The sequence below is a fragment of the Cibotium barometz genome, chromosome 52 (genome assembly GCF_041138505.1).
Source record: "Cibotium barometz isolate CiBa-2024 chromosome 52, ASM4113850v1, whole genome shotgun sequence".
Classification (NCBI taxonomy): Eukaryota; Viridiplantae; Streptophyta; class Polypodiopsida; order Cyatheales; family Cibotiaceae; genus Cibotium; species Cibotium barometz.
In genome coordinates this window covers 43,003,557-43,024,877 of record NC_141097.1, presented here as the reverse complement: position 1 = coordinate 43,024,877, position 21,321 = coordinate 43,003,557, and the positions used below count along the sequence as shown (strand labels likewise).

The window sequence follows — 21,321 nt, the reverse complement described above, 5'->3', positions numbered from 1 at the left end:
AAACAAAGGCCCTTCCATAAGATTGAAGCTTTAATCTCTTTGCATAAGCTTGAAGCTCTATGCATAAGCTTCAATCTCTTTGCCTAAGCTTAAGCCTTATGCATAGAGATTGAGCATAATGCTTAAGCTTATGCATAAGCCTTAAGCATAGCCTTAAGCTAGATGCATGCATGCATAAACTTAAGCATAGCCTTAAGCTAGATGCATGCGTAAACTTAAGCTAACCTTAAACCCTAGTACCCAAGGGTACAATTATCAAAATAAAAGAAAATAAACAAACAAAAACAAGAGAAAGGTGAAGGGCTACCTGGAATCTCAACAAATTAGAAGCTGCAAACCTTAAACCCTAGCACCCAAGGGTACAATTATCAAAATAAAAGAAAATAAACAAACAAAAACAAGAGAAAGGTGAAGGGCTACCTGGAATCTCAACAAATTAGAAGCTGCAAAACAAACACACAATTAGAAGCTACATATTAGAGACGTACACATAATGCAAAATTAAAACAAGAAAGGGATGGGGGAAGGGAGAGGAGAGAACCTGCTAATTTTTGGAGAGGACAAGCAAAACCAGGTTTCGAAAATGCTAATAGTGAGATGCCGCTGTTTTGTTAATAATTACCAATGTCGAAATAGTCGTTGAATAGGCATCAAAATAACCGTAAGTAGTTATCGAAATACGCATCAATAGATAATGTTTTTGATGCATGTCTTGATGGTATTTCCAATGGTTATTTCGACGCCTATATTTCGAATGGCTGCTTAAGTTCATTTTTTAATTCCAATTCACATTCAATTTTTGAATTTTTGGGCAGCCCGACACAAAAAAGAAGTTTTCGACGCGCTTTTCGATGCTTATACCGACTTTTATTTCAACGGGCTTTTTGACCCTTATTTTGATGTTTATCTTCGTCAATTATTTGGACATTTATATCAATGAATATTTCAACGGCGTGGCCACCGTCAAAAGTAGGCGTCGCAAATGGGTCATCTTGTACTAGTGATGGCCTCACAACCATCACCTATTACAACCTACCCACCACTCCCTAGTCATTAGGAAAATTTGGAGAGCTCATGCTCAAGCACACACTCCAACAACACGCACTTGGTGAAGGCAATGGAGAACTCTACGCTCCTATCCATTGTCATATCAGAGAGTGTGCATGCTCCTGCAAGGGTCATGAAGGATGCCAAACTCCTCCACCTTCCTTGCTTTTGCCTATATCCTCTAAAGATTGTCTCATTCCTTTGGTGAGTGCTCACACCCTCACTCAAAAAAAGAAGAGTAAGAGCTTGAAACCAACATAGACCAATATTTCATTATGCTTCAAAAAAAGTACATTACATACAATTGATTAGGTTTAGAGGTTGGTTAGAGGATGAAACATAGGCTTAAAAAATGTGTATCATTATAGGAAAAATGGTGGACAAGGTGATTTGACTTGGAAAACAACAACAATTCTCTCATACTACTACTCTAATGAACCTCTTATTGATCTAGAATGATAAGCACTTTGTGCAAATAGATTTCCCTTACCACAGTGCAATGTCTGCATTAATAATAAAAATGCAAGTTGTGTGGAAAGAGCCCCACACTTTTAGTAAATGTTGCCTTTTTAAAACTAAAAACTAAAATTCTTAGACTAAGACTCTCTGTCGTCAATGAGAGAGAGCAAACATTATTTTTTTTTCTTAAAGCAATCAAATTATATGTGATTAATTAAATGAGTTTACATTTCATTTACAATGTCAAGATAAAATGAGTGACGAATCAATGATAGAACTTGTAAAATGTTAATACGTATGATTGTACTGAATCATGATGGAGACCTATATAAGGGGTGTTGAAATGGGAGATGTCAAAATTTTCAAACAAAAGGGGTACCCATATGACTCAAAATTTTGCAAAAGGGATGTTCAAATACTTAAAAAGTATGTAGGTAGGGGTGTTTAGAAATGTCTCCTAGATGCACGTGCTATATGAAGTTTTTCATGTAGTGACCATCCCACCTAGATGGTAAAATGCTAGCTAGACAATGTTACTAATTGTTCTGAAATGCCATTTTCTCCCTCATTGATACCGGAAAATGGTTTTGTTAATATGGATACAAGCTTGCATATGTAGTAGAGAATAGGTGTGTGCATTTTTGTGTTTGTGTGTGTGTGTATGCGTTTCTGTGTTTGTGTTTGTGTCTGTGTGTGTGTCCGCACACACACACACACACACACGGACACAATGTAGACACATGACCTCTTTGAGGCAATGTACACACACATGCATGCATGCATGTGTACATTGCCTCAAAGAGGTCTTTTACCAAACCCTAATCCTAGTTAGTTGCTCAAGGGTTCAAGAATTAGCTTTAGATATAAAGAAGTAACATGTGCTCACTCAAGATTGTCTTTTAAGCACATGTGCATGAAGTGTGACAAGATCATATTGATAAAAAAAACACTAAGTATTTTATTACTCTTTTGTTGTTGTTCCATTTTCTATTGCATACACCACCTCTCTCACATCTCCTTACACATCACCTTGTGTCATTTTCTCCTATTGTGCTTCACTCATCCCATAAAAGAAGGCTTGGTGCTTGGAGGGGGACTAGCTTCGTGTCAAGAGCACTCAATGAAAAGGCAACATATGATATGAAAGGCACAAATTGGAGGCTTATGATAGTGCACAACCAAAGTAGAGGCCTCATTAGCTCTCCTACAACCTTGTTCATGCCAAACATAAGTGCTCTTGTGTTAAATACAATCTTTCTTCCTTGTTAAGGTAAAAAATACAACTTGCATGGTTCTTGGATCTTGTATGCTCTTGTACTTAAGAGGGGAATTCTTAGACTGTGGATGCTCGAAGTGGCCCAAATGCAAGTCTAAGGGTGCTCTTGGAGGTGCATGAGTAGGTTTGTGGCATCATCCCAGCCAAATGCAACTTCAAGCAAGGTGGTGAAATGTGCCTCTCTCTTCAGGTGAAGAAGTGGTGTCATCTTGTCTCTTGGATCAAACACCAAACTCTTACCAAGGTGGTTGTGTGAGAAACAAGGTATATCATTCCATGGTTAAAACCCTACTTACTTTTCATATGGTTTAAGCATTCCAAAACCCTAATCTACATCTTCAAGCTTACATCTCATTGTAACAACCACATTATGTCTCTTTTAAAACATTATTTTGTTGAAATTTTGAGATTGTGAAAGCATTGTATCATCCTTATCCTTGTGGTAAGAGTTAAGATCTCTCCTATTCCCCTTTAACATAACATCAAGGATTTTGGAATTGAGAATTTTAAGGGTGAAAAGTTCCACACATAACAAACCAAAGTTAAGTGCTTCCTCATGCGCAAGTCAAGTGCTTCTACACATAACAAACCCAAGTCAAGTTCTTCCTCATGTGCAAGGGCTTATGACTTTATATGAGCAGCAAGAGAAAGGTAAACCTTGACAAGGAGAGGCCGGTGCCAAAAAGGATGAGTAAGCAGCTATTTTCATTGTTTTGTATCTACACAAGAAGCTCACTCATTTTCATTGTTTTGTATCTACACAAGAAGCTCACTCATTTGGTAATGGGAGCCAGTTCATCAAAAGTTGTGTTGGAAAAGCTCTAACAACTATATGAAGCCAAAGTTAAGCACTCAAGGGCGACTCTTAAAGTGAAATTCTTTGGCTTCATTCACAAGGAGGGGATGAACCTTGGAGACTTCATCAATATCATCAGCACCACTCAGTTGGATTACATTGATATCAAGGTGATCAAACCTAAATGTTATCCCCCTGCTCTTGAAGAGAATCCCTAGGATGTATGATAGCCTTGTCACAAGTAAAGTTTCTTCGTAATGCTACACTTGATGGGGCCATATCTAACCTAGTCGAGAAAAAAAAATTCTTTAGACCAAAAGGGGAATGCCATCTAGCTTCAATGGTAAGAAAGCTTTGATGGTGAAGCATGGGACATCCAAACCTAATGTGAATTTTTCATACTGCAAGAAGAAAGATCATATCAAGGCTCAGTGTCATGAAAGATGCTTCCACAAGGACATATCACAAATATAGAAAGGGGCATTCTCCTTGTGATTGCCCAAGCACACGTCCAAGCAAGAAGGGAATTGGTTGACATCATTAGCAGCACCTCAGGGGGTGCACTGCAAAGAAACCCTATGTATCACGTGCATTCAAGAGGTATTTTAAAAACCCCTTATCGGTGATTTTTTCATGAATAAAATGACCCCTTTTTCTTTCTAGACTTATGGTTTTTTTTTCAAAATCAATAATAAAAAAACCCCTTTTGTAAATGTATTTCTATAAATTTACCTTAAAATTGTGTATTAAAAAACACCTTCATTTGAGCTCACGTGGTATACTTACATATTTTTAGGTGAACCCCACCGAGAGCAACACCCAATATTGTGTTGGCATCCATTGTCTCTTGTGCACATCACCTCTCTCACATGTCCTTGCACATCATCTTCTGTCATTGTTGCTATTGTGCTTCACTCTTTTTATGCCATGGCCACTCTTGTGATAGGTACTAGTAGTGTGAAAAATGCAAGACATTTTAAGAGGGGGACTTTTTCTTAGAACAATAATGCCAAGCTTCTCTACGTTCCTTGCTTCTTTCTATTTCAAGCTTGAAGAAGGGCCAGAGATCTCCTCACTCTTTTGTTGAGTTCTCACACTCACTTTTTTTTTAAAATAATTTAATTTTATAGCCAAGATAGACCAATCTTTCATTATGCTTCAAATATACACTACATACAATTGATTAGGTGTAGGGGTTGGCTAGAGGGTATATGCTACATGGCTTCTATCATTACTAGGCTAAGTGGTGAGTACTCGAGCCTTAGGCTGACTTAGAAAAAACCCCCAGTTCTCTCACACGCTCCAATGACCCTTGTGTTGAATCTCCCAAAACAATAAGCACATTGTGTAAGCATATGTCCCTTAGCGCAATGCAATGTTTGAAATAACGAAAAATACATGTTATGGAAATAATCCTTTGTAACTCTTGGTAAATGCTACCTTTTTGAAAATTTAAAAACAAATAGCCTTTGACAAAATATTTCTAGTTGATGAAAGAGCAACCATTGTGTGTTCCAAAAAACATCAATCTCCATGTAACTTATCACATGACTTTATTTTTTTATCTACTATCTTTAAATAAAATGAGTGATCAGACGATATAACAAATTATTAAGCATAAGCCAATTGTACTATTCATGATGGTGAAATGCTAGTTAACTAGACTTGATCGTGAAATGATAGAACAAATTATTAAGCAAAAACCAATTGTACTATTCATGATGGTGAAATTTTAGGCAACGATAAGACAAATTATTAAGCACTGGTGTCGTGGCCCGTCTCCGACGGGCAAGAAGCATTTTGCATTTAGGTACATGAAAAAGATATATGTGTAAAATCACTCTTCCTTTCCTTTTAGAAGCTAGGCACATCGAGCTACACACAAACATGCATAAAGATGTATGTATGTATGTACATGTACGTATGAGTATGTCGTGTACGTGAAATCCATTGAAACCATACATGGCACAAGTGGAAGATATGTGTAAGTGTGTGCGCGCCTATGAATGCATGTGTGCATGTCGCATACACACATGTAAATATGTGTCTGTGTATACGCACGCACCCATAATATCCATAGATACTTGTCACACTCATACATATATATTTACATCGCCCTTAACTTGCCAAACTAATATATAAAAACATCGTGATTGCCATATATATCCATATAGAAGCTTCTAGCATTACAAACCCATAAAATGATAAGTATCTTAACACACATGAACACAACCTCAAAATAATCTTCGGACAATAGGATTATTTCTCCTTGGTAGCCTATATCCCGCACCTCCATCTGCAAAATGTATGCCATAAAAAATATTAACATTGAAAATATAACTCGTAGAAAAAAGTTGGCTAAGGATAAAAGCTTACAAAACTCATTTTGTGGATCAATATTTGAGGCGAACGACGTTTGAATAGGCTTGTAAACACCAAATTGAAAAATTTTGTATTGTCCAGTGCCTATGCACTAAAAGTCTAACTTATCAGACTTTTCATAATCCACAAACATTACACGTACATGAAGTTGATCTGCAACCTTCCACAATCGTAGATTGTAAATTCCTAGGAGTCCAAAGCTCTTGTCTAATAACTGTCTCGACCATACAAACCCAACAATAATCTGGGTCCTTAAAAGTGAAGATATTCCCTATTGCAAATGAATGTTTTAATAAAAATATAAATTAATCAAACAAAACACAAAAGCTACATAAAAAGAAAGTTTGTATATATACCGTAAAACACCAGTGCTCTCTAACAGTTCGATAATTAGAGAAGCTGTTACTTGGCCTTCCCAAAATGGAGGGTCTACAATTCAGCCATGAATATTAAATAAATCTTGGAAAACAATAATACCTAAATTATAGCAAACATCTAAAACATTTACCTTCAATATCTTATCCATCACCATAAACAAATGAAAATGATCTCCTTGCCATATCCATACTATCCCTGATATCAAATATAACTCTCTCTCTCTCTCTCTCTCTCTCTCTATATATATATATATATATACACACACACACACACACACACACACACACACACAATATAAGGGCACTGTATATAAAAGCCATCCAAAATCAAACAAAGACTGCACTTGCACATCTTCAAAAACATTCTCCAATGAAATGCTTCCTTCATTGCACAAAGATAGGTATAAATGTAGTCTCTTACATCTGCAAACTGCCATTTACATTTAAATTCTTCGACATACCATTTGCAAAACCTCCTTGTAGACAACATTGGTTGTGAAGAGCTCATTTGAACCTGTTGTGCCACTTTCATATTCCACAATATGCTTTACACACACTGTCACTACATTGGATGATCTAACACGTGACACACACATTAGAGAGAGAGAGAGAGAGAGAGAGAGAGAGAGAGATCGAGAGAGAGATGATCACCAGGATAGACTCCAGAGATGCTCGGAGGGGACATTGGCCAAGGAGAGCTCCAACAACATGCACGTCCACCAAAGTCTGCATGCCAAAAAAAAGCCCATCCATGACACAGTGAGAGAGAGAGAGAGAGAGAGAGAGAGAGAGAGAGAGAGGCAGGGGGAGAGAGAGAGAGAGAGAGATGCTCACCAGGGACACAGCAAAAGCTGCGCAAGGAGTTGGACAAAGTGCAATCAGGAGTTGGAAAAAAAACAATGGTACAACTAATGTACGAGGCTGTAAGACGTTTTAAGAGAGTGGGACAACTTTTCTTTTTCTTTAAGTAAAAAGTACAAGTAATGCATGTCTTATAGGAGATTGGACCACTTTTCTTTACATAAGTAAGATACCCCTTGCGTGAGTTACAATTGTAAAAAATGTGGTTCCACTCTCCCACTCCTCTCTTACAATGTATGGGATGTGTCATCACATATTTCCACTCTCTTAAAATATCATTGAGTGGTCCCATTCCCTCCTCTTGATTTTTTTGGCTCCATTAAAGATTCGTTTCTTTTCACTCTTTTAATTCTTCTTTCTTTTATTCTAGAGATGGAGGAACAACCTAGATAAACCTGTGTATGTGATTTCCACCGGTTATTCAATCAATAGCATATGTTGTTCAGATTACTGGCTTCAAGTGGTCATCTTGTCTTCTAAACTTGTAATGGAGCTATTAATTTGCCAAAATAGGCGTAGTCACAATCCATGGTAAAGTTGCAGGAATCTGGGTCACAGTAGTCACAGTCCATGTAGTAACGGCAAATTTGACGGTGGAGGTACTACCATGTAGGCCTGTGAGAAAAGTATTGCAAAAGAGTTATTAATATAAAGATAATATTGTTCTTTAAAACAAACTTTTTCCATAGAAGCGCCTAGAATCACATGGGATAAATGTGACGCAACAGCGGAAGGCTTTGGTACCATACAAACTTTTTCCATAGAAGCGCCAAGAATCACATGGGATAAATCTGACGCAACACAGTGACACGCATCGGTCTCGCATTTGGGGTCTGTGCTTATATAATAGGATCAGAAACTCTGTGTTCATCATCGAACACCATTTTGCATTGCTAGCTGTAGCACACACACAGTATTAGCGTAGTATGGCCACCCCCCAGATTTCCACGCCTACTGGCAAGAGAGCCATCTTCTATCACACGGAGTGGTCCATCTATGCCCGCCAGTACTTCGTCAAGGATCTTCCCATCGACTACCTCGTCGACATCGCCTTCTCCTTCCTCAACGTGCGCTCCTCCGGTGAGGTGTACATCGCCGATGAGTGGGCCAGCATTCAGAACCCCTTCACGGATGGCAATGGTGTCGATCCTCAGAACAGCTGGAATTCTCCTGCCCAGGATCTGGGCATATTCGGCCAGTTCAAAAAGCTCCTCCAAGATCAGGGCAAGAAGTTCAACCTGTTCGTCGCCATCGGAGGCTGGACCTACTCCAGGTATTTCTCCGATGCCGTCTACACTGCTGAAACACGCACTACCTTTGTCACTTCTCTGAAGAAGATCCTGGATCAATATCCCATCTTCAACGGCATATCCATCGACTGGGAGTACGTGAGCGACGACGGGGTGAACTACGGCAACGACGGCAATGTGGTGAGGCCGGAGGACGGGGAGAACTTCATCCTTCTGCTGCAGCAGCTGCGAGAAGCCTTCCCGGGCTACACAATCGCGTCGTGCTGCAATGCCGCACCCGAGAAGAGCAACTGGCCCATCGAGAAGACGCATCCTCTGCTGGACGAGCTCCACGTGATGACCTACGACTTCCACGACGGCAACTGGGGCGAGACAACCTCTGCCCATCACACCAATCTGTATCACAGCTCTTATGGCAACTGGTCCGCCGATGAGGGCGCCAAGTTCTACCTGTCTAAAGGTGTTCCCGCTTCCAAGATCTTCATTGGGGGTGCTCTCTACTCCCGCGGGTTCAGCAACACGGATGGCATCGGCAAGCCCGCGAGCGGCGGATCTTCTCACACCTCGTGGGAGGCCGGAATTGTGGACTACAAGAAGCTGCCCTGGGAAGGGTCGGAGGAGCTGTGGGACGACGAGGCCAAGGCGCCCTACGCTTACCACCCCACTGACCGGGTGGTGGACACCTACGACAACGTGCAGTCCATCACTGAAAAGGCTCAGTACATCAAGGCCAACGACCTCGGGGGCATCCTGGTGTGGGAGACCTCGGGAGATTTCCCATACGCCCACGAGCGCTCCCTCATGAAAGCTCTTCACGACAACCTCACCCACGGCTGAGCAGCAACCAGCAGCTACTACTACTACTAATAATAATAAAACTAAGTAGCCATGTCTACTTGGGTGTCTGGTACTGGATGATCTAATTCTGCGTGTATTTCTCGAATTGATGGAAAGAGTGTAATTGCAAACTTGGAGTTATCATAGCTCTCTTGCTCTCCATATATGCAACATGCAATTGACGCATCCCTATAAGTGTAATCTGCGTGTGTTATAATGGACTAGTCGACGACCTGGAGGTTGCTGCGGTTTATAAAAATGAAATTGTGTCACAAAGTAAGTATCCGATAATAGCGTTAGGACGTATCTAAAGAGGTTCAATGAGTTCTTAAGAATTAAGGCCACATAGCGTTAGGACGTATCTAAAGAGGTTCAATGAGTTCTTAAGAATTAAGGCCACAGCCCTTTCCATAGCATTTTGATTCTCTCTCTCTCTCTCATGCGTGTGCGTACACATATTTGTGTGAGTCTCTCCCTCTCTCTCTCTCTCTCTCGTGTACGTACAGATATTTGTGTGAGTCTCTCTCACACGCACAAACTCACTCTCTCTTTTTTTAGTGTTCTTTCTCTCTCGCACACACACGGGGCACACTTTAATTTTTTAAGTTTTACTTCAGAGTAATTTGACACTTCTCTGAAGGAATAAATGACATGCTTTTTCACTCATGTGGTGATATCTCTCTCTAATTGAATGTCAACATGAACATTTCCTTTGTCAACTTGGTTGTTTTGTGAATTTCTTGACATGTTTTTTCACTTATGTGGTTGTGATATATCTCTCTAATTGAATGTCCACATGAACATTTCCTCTAGCAATAAAAAGCAAAGGAGGGTGCTTGTTGACATTAATAGTAGCAGCGACTCCGATTCGGAGAGGACTCAGTCGGTCGACAACAGGCCGTTGGGGGAGCCCTCATGGGTTGGCATGGAGATTCCAGCATACTCAGTAGTAGCCGTGAAGACTCTGCCCAAAGGTCGTGCCCTTCCTAGACAGCCAAAGGCCACCGAGACTACCCAAGAGCCCAAATGGCCAGAGGCTACTCCGCAACACTGCCACCATAAGCGCACGTTTTTCAGGCCCCCACACGCATGGGCCGACCCCCCAACCTCTTCCGTGTGGTCCATGATGCAAAACCAACTCTGGCTTCAAAGTATTCTAGGAGATATGCCACTACCAGAAGTCGACAGAGCTGCTAATATGGAGGGCTCCATTTTCACGGAAATGCAAGGAAATTCTATGGGATTACAAGATGGAATGCCGCATGCAGTTCGTTGCCCTTGAAACGTTTCAAGAGGTGACGAAGGCCTACCTAGTCACTTCGTTTGAGGACACTAACCTCTATGCAATTCATGGAAAGCAAGTGACCATCACGACAAGGGACATGCAGTTCGCGCGATGAATTCGTGGAGAAAAAGGGCCGCAGAGATAGACCTTTTGATTTTTAATGTAATTGGTCTATCAAGTACAACTGTAACATTTTTGCAATTGTCAATGCAATATATCTTTTTGTCTGCGATTGTGTTTGATGCGATTGATTGGTTTTTTTTAAGTGTACCAAACAGGTGGGCCAGAAGGGTGCGAAAAAGGCCTGTGCGAAAGGCCCACACAGTGCATTTTCGCACCCCTCTAGCGTCTTTGGATTTCCATGTTTTCTGCAATGTTTGAGTTTCTCTAAAAGTAATGTCACATAAGCCGCATGATAATTGGATTTTACTAGCGAGACTTGTCAATGGTATTCATATTCCCAAAATCTTAGGTTTAAATACATATCCCTTCATTGAGAATGGTTTAAAATTTTACTTGTACTATAAGGATTCATTCTCTCTCTAGAATTTGCTAGGTTCATCATCACTGGTGTTTAGCCCTTAGTTTATTTAAAAAATTATCAAATTGAATCTAAGTTCAAGGAATTTATAGGTTGTTTTGAGTAAAACAATATCAAATAGATTTAAAAAAATGGGCCATGAGGGTGCGAAAAAGGCCGGTGTGGGAGGCCCGCACAAGGCATTTTCACACCCCTCTGGCCCCTTTGGATTTAAACCTAAGACAGTGTAAATTTTTGGAAATATTTAAACCAAAGATATAAAATGTTAATTTTTATAGTATGAATAATTTAATTGATTCACCCAAAAATTTATGAGTTAAAGTAAAGTTAACAAGTTAAACCAATTAAATCCGAGTCACTTTTGACGGTTGTTTTGAGTAAACAAATATCAAATAATGAAAATACAAGTAGGCTTGAAGGGCGCGAAAAAGGCATGTGCAAGAGGCCGCACAGGGCATCTTCACACCCCTCTAGCCCCTTTGGATTTTAACCTAAGACACAATGTAAATTTTTAGAAATATTTAAACCTAAGACACAAAATGTTAATTTTTACAGTATGACTAATTTAATTGATTCACCGAAACATGGCTAGTGGCATTTGCCCTAGATACACGTCTTGAATAGAAAGTGGCAGGCATGTGTTTTGGGAATGTCCAGCTGTAAGGAGCACCTAGTGCAAAATGACTAAGTGGATAGAGAGGGGTTTGAGTATGCAAACCATTTGGGAGGACTGGTTACTTGGAAGTGGGCAGTTAATGATTAGCTCAGTGGGTTGGTGTTTAACATTATGAGAACTTGCATCTTATGGTGGGAAATCTGGACTAGCAGAAATGAAATTGTGTTTTTTAGGGCTACATGTACAGGATTCCAGGATATTGAGATGATGTATAAATGTGTATACATGTGCTGGTCTGTATGTAATGTAAATAAAATTAGATCTCTGGAATTGGATTTGTTGATTCAAAACCTGCAGAGGAATATGCTTTGAGTGTTTCCCTGATTTTGGTTGAGCTTCATGCATACTAGGGTTCTCTCCCTAATGATGGATTGTTGGCTGCTGCAGGTGAGGTGTTGGATTGAGAAGAAAAGGCCTGCAAGATTTGGCCATAAAACTCAGAGATGGTACTGCAATAAGGAAAAATAGAGAGATCACAGATTTGTTGCCTTTATTGAGAACTCGATTGGCACTAGACCTACTGTCAAGATCTCATCCAAGTTTAATCAAGGTGTGCTCCAAAAACCCCCCTTTTATCCACATGTGTAGGTGGAGAGGATTCCCACCAACTCACCAAAAAGTGACATATAACTTAAACTGTTAACCAACATGAGCATATGACTGACCAAATAAAAGCTATACAAACTTGACAAATGTAGTTGCTAAGCTCCTCAAACATATATAACTCGACTGTTAGACTAAAAAACCCCAACCTATCCTAAACTCTGGTGACAAAAAAAAAAACTTACACAATAGAGTGGGAGAGTCTCTCCGTTCTCTTGTACGCTAGATCTTTTGCATTTTTGATTGGTTGGAAGAGTTTTATATTACCCCATTATGATGGCTTCCTAACTGATGAAATCTTGGCTTTAAGATATTTGGTAGTGTAGTGGATATAATGTTCTCCTACAATGCCTCTCCACACCGCACTTTTCACGAAACATGCATTCTCTTCCATTGTATTGCACCCTATTTTACTCTCCTGCACATAATTGTAATTCTTTCCTCACTTGCACCTTATAATTGCACTCTTATTGGTACTTTAACCTAAGGATTCACATACTTGTAATCATACTATTGCTAGCAAACTACGGTTATCACGCCCTTATAATTACACTATTGTTGGCACCTAGACTATGGTCACATGGCTTTGCAATTGCACTATTGTTGGCACCTTAGACTATGGTTTCACATCCCTACAATCCAACTTTATTGGCACATTAGACTATCATTTCATCACTCACTCTCTCTCTCTCTCTCTCTCTCTCTATATATATATATATATATACACACACACACACACACACACACACACACACACACACACAATATAAGGGCACTGTATATAAAAGCAATCCAAAAGCAAACAAAGACTGCACTTGCACATCTTCAAAAACATTCTCCAATCAAATGCTTCCTTCAGTGCACAAAGATAGGTATAAATGTAGTCTCTTACATTTGCAAACTACCATTTACATTCAAATTCTTCGACATGCCATTTGCAAAACCTCCTTGTAGACAACATTGGTTGTGAAGAGCTCATTTGAACCTATTGTGTCACTTTTATATTCCACAATATGCTTTACACACACTTTCACTACATTGGATGATCTAACACATGACACACACATTGGAGAGAGAGAGAGAGGGAGAGAGAGAGAGAGAGAGAGATCGAGAGAGAGATGCTCACCAGGACAAACTCCACAGATGCTCGGAGGGGACAAAGGCCAAGAAGAGCTCCAACAGCAAGCACGTCCACCAAAGTCTGCATGCCAAAAAAAAGCCCATCTACCACGACATAGTGACACAGAGAGAGAGAGAGAGAGAGAGAGAGAGAGAGAGAGAGAGAGAGAGAGAGAGGAGAGAGAGAGAGAGAGATGCTCACCAGGGGACACAGCAGAAGCCGCGCAAGGAGTTGGACAAAGCGCAATCGGGAGTTGGCAGAAAAAAACGTGAAGAGCTCCCTGAGTGTAAGGTGCAAATCGAAGGGGAGCGGACCACATCGATAAGGGGTGGTGACACCTGCAACGTCCTCTGCAACCGACCACCCAGCATCGAATAGGGGCAGCGTGGACACGATGGAGCTCTGGCAGAGGCGGCATGGGCATGGACATGCGCCTAGGAACTCAACACGTGGATGGCTCGCCACCCCCATTATTTTGTGACACGTGTCGTAAAAGAAAGAAGCCCGGTTAAATATAGAAAGATAAGCCAATTATACTATTCATGACGGTGAAATGCTAGCTAACTAGACTTGATCATGAAACTTCATCTATCCAAAGATTCTAGGCAATGGTACAACTAATGTACGAGGCTGTAAGACGTTTTAAGAGAGTGGGACAACTTTTCTTTTTCTTTAAGTAAAAAGTACAAGTAATGCATGTCTTATAGGAGATTGGACCACTTTTCTTTACATGAGTAAGATACCCCTTGCGTGAGTTACAATTGTAAAAAATGTGGTTCCACTCTCCCACTCCTCTCTTACAATGTATGGGATGTGTCATCACATATTTCCACTCTCTTAAAATATCATTGAGTGGTCCCATTCCCTCCTCTTGATTTTTTTGGCTCCATTAAAGATTCGTTTCTTTTCACTCTTTTAATTCTTCTTTCTTTTATTCTAGAGATGGAGGAACAACCTAGATAAACCTGTGTATGTGATTTCCACCGGTTATTCAATCAATAGCATATGTTGTTCAGATTACTGGCTTCAAGTGGTCATCTTGTCTTCTAAACTTGTAATGGAGCTATTAATTTGCCAAAATAGGCGTAGTCACAATCCATGGTAAAGTTGCAGGAATCTGGGTCACAGTAGTCACAGTCCATGTAGTAACGGCAAATTTGACGGTGGAGGTACTACCATGTAGGCCTGTGAGAAAAGTATTGCAAAAGAGTTATTAATATAAAGATAATATTGTTCTTTAAAACAAACTTTTTCCATAGAAGCGCCTAGAATCACATGGGATAAATGTGACGCAACAGCGGAAGGCTTTGGTACCATACAAACTTTTTCCATAGAAGCGCCAAGAATCACATGGGATAAATCTGACGCAACACAGTGACACGCATCGGTCTCGCATTTGGGGTCTGTGCTTATATAATAGGATCAGAAACTCTGTGTTCATCATCGAACACCATTTTGCATTGCTAGCTGTAGCACACACACAGTATTAGCGTAGTATGGCCACCCCCCAGATTTCCACGCCTACTGGCAAGAGAGCCATCTTCTATCACACGGAGTGGTCCATCTATGCCCGCCAGTACTTCGTCAAGGATCTTCCCATCGACTACCTCGTCGACATCGCCTTCTCCTTCCTCAACGTGCGCTCCTCCGGTGAGGTGTACATCGCCGATGAGTGGGCCAGCATTCAGAACCCCTTCACGGATGGCAATGGTGTCGATCCTCAGAACAGCTGGAATTCTCCTGCCCAGGATCTGGGCATATTCGGCCAGTTCAAAAAGCTCCTCCAAGATCAGGGCAAGAAGTTCAACCTGTTCGTCGCCATCGGAGGCTGGACCTACTCCAGGTATTTCTCCGATGCCGTCTACACTGCTGAAACACGCACTACCTTTGTCACTTCTCTGAAGAAGATCCTGGATCAATATCCCATCTTCAACGGCATATCCATCGACTGGGAGTACGTGAGCGACGACGGGGTGAACTACGGCAACGACGGCAATGTGGTGAGGCCGGAGGACGGGGAGAACTTCATCCTTCTGCTGCAGCAGCTGCGAGAAGCCTTCCCGGGCTACACAATCGCGTCGTGCTGCAATGCCGCACCCGAGAAGAGCAACTGGCCCATCGAGAAGACGCATCCTCTGCTGGACGAGCTCCACGTGATGACCTACGACTTCCACGACGGCAACTGGGGGGAGACAACCTCTGCCCATCACACCAATCTGTATCACAGCTCTTATGGCAACTGGTCCGCCGATGAGGGCGTCAAGTTCTACCTCTCTAAAGGTGTTCCCGCTTCCAAGATCTTCATTGGGGGTGCTCTCTACTCCCGCGGGTTCAGCAACACGGATGGCATCGGCAAGCCCGCGAGCGGCGGATCTTCTCACACCTCGTGGGAGGCCGGAATTGTGGACTACAAGAAGCTGCCCTGGGAAGGGTCGGAGGAGCTGTGGGACGACGAGGCCAAGGCGCCCTACGCTTACCACCCCACTGACCGGGTGGTGGACACCTACGACAACGTGCAGTCCATCACTGAAAAGGCTCAGTACATCAAGGCCAACGACCTCGGGGGCATCCTGGTGTGGGAGACCTCGGGAGATTTCCCATACGCCCACGAGCGCTCCCTCATGAAAGCTCTTCACGACAACCTCACCCACGGCTGAGCAGCAACCAGCAGCTACTACTACTACTAATAATAATAAAACTAAGTAGCCATGTCTACTTGGGTGTCTGGTACTGGATGATCTAATTCTGCGTGTATTTCTCGAATTGATGGAAAGAGTGTAATTGCAAACTTGGAGTTATCATAGCTCTCTTGCTCTCCATATATGCAACATGCAATTGACGCATCCCTATAAGTGTAATCTGCGTGTGTTATAATGGACTAGTCGACGACCTGGAGGTTGCTGCGGTTTATAAAAATGAAATTGTGTCACAAAGTAAGTATCCGATAATAGCGTTAGGACGTATCTAAAGAGGTTCAATGAGTTCTTAAGAATTAAGGCCACATAGCGTTAGGACGTATCTAAAGAGGTTCAACGAGTTCTTAAGAATTAAGGCCACAGCCCTTTCCATAGCATTTTGATTCTCTCTCTCTCTCTCTCTCTCTCTCTCTCTCTCTCTCTCTCGTGCGTGTGCGTACACATATTTGTGTGAGTCTCTCCCTCTCTCTCTCTCTCGTGTACGTACAGATATTTGTGTGAGACTCTCTCTCTCACACGCACAAACTCACTCTCTCTTTTTTTAGTGTTCTTTCTCTCTCACACACACACGGGGCACACTTTAATTTTTTAAGTTTTACTTCAGAGTAATTTGACACTTCTCTGAAGGAATAAATGACATGTTTTTTCACTCATGTGGTGATATCTCTCTCTAATTGAATGTCAACATGAACATTTCCTTTGTCAACTTGGTTGTTTTGTGAATTTCTTGACATGTTTTTTCACTTATGTGGTTGTGATATATCTCTCTAATTGAATGTCCACATGAACATTTCCTCTAGCAATAAAAAGCAAAGGAGGGTGCTTGTTGACATTAATAGTAGCAGCGACTCCGATTCGGAGAGGACTCAGTCGGTCGACAACAGGCCGTTGGGGGAGCCCTCATGGGTTGGCATGGAGATTCCAGCATACTCAGTAGTAGCCGTGAAGACTCTGCCCAAAGGTCGTGCCCTTCCTAGACAGCCAAAGGCCACCGAGACTACCCAAGAGCCCAAATGGCCAGAGGCTACTCCACAACACTGCCACCATAAGCGCACGTTTTTCAGGCCCCCACACGCATGGGCCGACCCCCCAACCTCTTCCGTGTGGTCCATGATGCAAAACCAACTCTGGCTTCAAAGTATTCTAGGAGATATGCCACTACCAGAAGTCGACAGAGCTGCTAATATGGAGGGCTCCATTTTCACGGAAATGCAAGGAAATTCTATGGGATTACAAGATGGAATGCCGCATGCAGTTCGTTGCCCTTGAAACGTTTCAAGAGGTGACGAAGGCCTACCTAGTCACTTCGTTTGAGGACACTAACCTCTATGCAATTCATGGAAAGCAAGTGACCATCACGACAAGGGACATGCAGTTCGCGCGATGAATTCGTGGAGAAAAAGGGCCGCAGAGATAGACCTTTTGATTTTTAATGTAATTGGTCTATCAAGTACAACTGTAACATTTTTGCAATTGTCAATGCAATATATCTTTTTGTCTGCGATTGTGTTTGATGCGATTGATTGGTTTTTTTTAAGTGTACCAAACAGGTGGGCCAGAAGGGTGCGAAAAAGGCCTGTGCGAAAGGCCCACACAGTGCATTTTCGCACCCCTCTAGCGTCTTTGGATTTCCATGTTTTCTGCAATGTTTGAGTTTCTCTAAAAGTAATGTCACATAAGCCGCATGATAATTGGATTTTACTAGCGAGACTTGTCAATGGTATTCATATTCCCAAAATCTTAGGTTTAAATACATATCCCTTCATTGAGAATGGTTTAAAATTTTACTTGTACTATAAGGATTCATTCTCTCTCTAGAATTTGCTAGGTTCATCATCACTGGTGTTTAGCCCTTAGTTTATTTAAAAAATTATCAAATTGAATCTAAGTTCAAGGAATTTATAGGTTGTTTTGAGTAAAACAATATCAAATAGATTTAAAAAAATGGGCCATGAGGGTGCGAAAAAGGCCGGTGTGGGAGGCCCGCACAAGGCATTTTCACACCCCTCTGGCCCCTTTGGATTTAAACCTAAGACAGTGTAAATTTTTGGAAATATTTAAACCAAAGATATAAAATGTTAATTTTTATAGTATGAATAATTTAATTGATTCACCCAAAAATTTATGAGTTAAAGTAAAGTTAACAAGTTAAACCAATTAAATCCGAGTCACTTTTGACGGTTGTTTTGAGTAAACAAATATCAAATAATGAAAATACAAGTAGGCTTGAAGGGCGCGAAAAAGGCATGTGCAAGAGGCCGCACAGGGCATCTTCACACCCCTCTAGCCCCTTTGGATTTTAACCTAAGACACAATGTAAATTTTTAGAAATATTTAAACCTAAGACACAAAATGTTAATTTTTACAGTATGACTAATTTAATTGATTCACCGAAACATGGCTAGTGGCATTTGCCCTAGATACACGTCTTGAATAGAAAGTGGCAGGCATGTGTTTTGGGAATGTCCAGCTGTAAGGAGCACCTAGTGCAAAATGACTAAGTGGATAGAGAGGGGTTTGAGTATGCAAACCATTTGGGAGGACTGGTTACTTGGAAGTGGGCAGTTAATGATTAGCTCAGTGGGTTGGTGTTTAACATTATGAGAACTTGCATCTTATGGTGGGAAATCTGGACTAGCAGAAATGAAATTGTGTTTTTTAGGGCTACATGTACAGGATTCCAGGATATTGAGATGATGTATAAATGTGTATACATGTGCTGGTCTGTATGTAATGTAAATAAAATTAGATCTCTGGAATTGGATTTGTTGATTCAAAACCTGCAGAGGAATATGCTTTGAGTGTTTCCCTGATTTTGGTTGAGCTTCATGCATACTAGGGTTCTCTCCCTAATGATGGATTGTTGGCTGCTGCAGGTGAGGTGTTGGATTGAGAAGAAAAGGCCTGCAAGATTTGGCCATAAAACTCAGAGATGGTACTGCAATAAGGAAAAATAGAGAGATCACAGATTTGTTGCCTTTATTGAGAACTCGATTGGCACTAGACCTACTGTCAAGATCTCATCCAAGTTTAATCAAGGTGTGCTCCAAAAACCCCCCTTTTATCCACATGTGTAGGTGGAGAGGATTCCCACCAACTCACCAAAAAGTGACATATAACTTAAACTGTTAACCAACATGAGCATATGACTGACCAAATAAAAGCTATACAAACTTGACAAATGTAGTTGCTAAGCTCCTCAAACATATATAACTCGACTGTTAGACTAAAAAACCCCAACCTATCCTAAACTCTGGTGACAAAAAAAAAAACTTACACAATAGAGTGGGAGAGTCTCTCCGTTCTCTTGTACGCTAGATCTTTTGCATTTTTGATTGGTTGGAAGAGTTTTATATTACCCCATTATGATGGCTTCCTAACTGATGAAATCTTGGCTTTAAGATATTTGGTAGTGTAGTGGATATAATGTTCTCCTACAATGCCTCTCCACACCGCACTTTTCACGAAACATGCATTCTCTTCCATTGTATTGCACCCTATTTTACTCTCCTGCACATAATTGTAATTCTTTCCTCACTTGCACCTTATAATTGCACTCTTATTGGTACTTTAACCTAAGGATTCACATACTTGTAATCATACTATTGCTAGCAAACTACGGTTATCACGCCCTTATAATTACACTATTGTTGGCACCTAGACTATGGTCACATGGCTTTGCAATTGCACTATTGTTGGCACCTTAGACTATGGTTTCACATCCCTACAATCCAACTTTATTGGCACATTAGACTATCATTTCATCACTCACTCTCTCTCTCTCTCTCTCTCTCTATATATATATATATATATATACACACACACACACACACACACACAATATAAGGGCACTGTATATAAAAGCAATCCAAAAGCAAACAAAGACTGCACTTGCACATCTTCAAAAACATTCTCCAATCAAATGCTTCCTTCAGTGCACAAAGATAGGTATAAATGTAGTCTCTTACATTTGCAAACTACCATTTACATTCAAATTCTTCGACATGCCATTTGCAAAACCTCCTTGTAGACAACATTGGTTGTGAAGAGCTCATTTGAACCTATTGTGTCACTTTTATATTCCACAATATGCTTTACACACACTTTCACTACATTGGATGATCTAACACATGACACACACATTGGAGAGAGAGAGAGAGGGAGAGAGAGAGAGAGAGAGAGAGATCGAGAGAGAGATGCTCACCAGGACAAACTCCACAGATGCTCGGAGGGGACAAAGGCCAAGAAGAGCTCCAACAGCAAGCACGTCCACCAAAGTCTGCATGCCAAAAAAAAGCCCATCTACCACGACATAGTGACACAGAGAGAGAGAGAGAGAGAGAGAGAGAGAGAGAGAGAGAGAGAGAGAGAGAGAGGGAGAGAGAGAGAGAGAGAGATGCTCACCAGGGGACACAGCAGAAGCCGCGCAAGGAGTTGGACAAAGCGCAATCGGGAGTTGGCAGAAAAAAACGTGAAGAGCTCCCTGAGTGTAAGGTGCAAATCGAAGGGGAGCGGACCACATCGATAAGGGGTGGTGACACCTGCAACGTCCTCTGCAACCGACCACCCAGCATCGAATAGGGGCAGCGTGGACACGATGGAGCTCTGGCAGAGGCGGCATGGGCATGGACATGCGCCTAGGAACTCAACACGTGGATGGCTCGCCACCCCCATTATTTTGTGACACGTGTCGTAAAAGAAAGAAGCCCGGTTAAATATAGAAAGATAAGCCAATTATACTATTCATGACGGTGAAATGCTAGCTAACTAGACTTGATCATGAAACTTCATCTATCCAAAGATTCTAGGCAATGGTACAACTAATGTACGAGGCTGTAAGACGTTTTAAGAGAGTGGGACAACTTTTCTTTTTCTTTAAGTAAAAAGTACAAGTAATGCATGTCTTATAGGAGATTGGACCACTTTTCTTTACATGAGTAAGATACCCCTTGCGTGAGTTACAATTGTAAAAAATGTGGTTCCACTCTCCCACTCCTCTCTTACAATGTATGGGATGTGTCATCACATATTTCCACTCTCTTAAAATATCATTGAGTGGTCCCATTCCCTCCTCTTGATTTTTTTGGCTCCATTAAAGATTCGTTTCTTTTCACT

The 21,321-nt window shown here is 41.3% G+C and overlaps 2 protein-coding genes across 2 annotated transcripts; both read left to right on the top strand.

Moving 5' to 3' along the window:
- Nucleotides 1-8,038: 8,038 nt before the first annotated feature.
- LOC147609151 (endochitinase 1-like) lies at nt 8,039-9,426 on the top strand. The gene has a single exon (XM_086788314.1). It carries the CDS (start codon nt 8,125-8,127, stop codon nt 9,283-9,285), a length of 1,161 nt encoding a protein of 386 aa, XP_086644440.1. The 5' UTR covers nt 8,039-8,124; the 3' UTR covers nt 9,286-9,426.
- A 5,485-nt stretch (nt 9,427-14,911) lies between these two features.
- LOC147609150 (endochitinase 1-like) lies at nt 14,912-16,308 on the top strand. Its single transcript, XM_086788832.1, has one exon. It carries the CDS (start codon nt 15,007-15,009, stop codon nt 16,165-16,167), a length of 1,161 nt encoding a protein of 386 aa, XP_086644958.1. The 5' UTR covers nt 14,912-15,006; the 3' UTR covers nt 16,168-16,308.
- Nucleotides 16,309-21,321: the final 5,013 nt, after the last annotated feature.

Bases quoted from the DNA above. Each gene is read 5' to 3' on its own strand.
- LOC147609150 (XM_086788832.1), top strand. From the start codon at position 15,007: ATGGCCACCCCCCAGATTTCCACGCCTACTGGCAAGAGAGCCATCTTC.
- LOC147609151 (XM_086788314.1), top strand. From the start codon at position 8,125: ATGGCCACCCCCCAGATTTCCACGCCTACTGGCAAGAGAGCCATCTTC.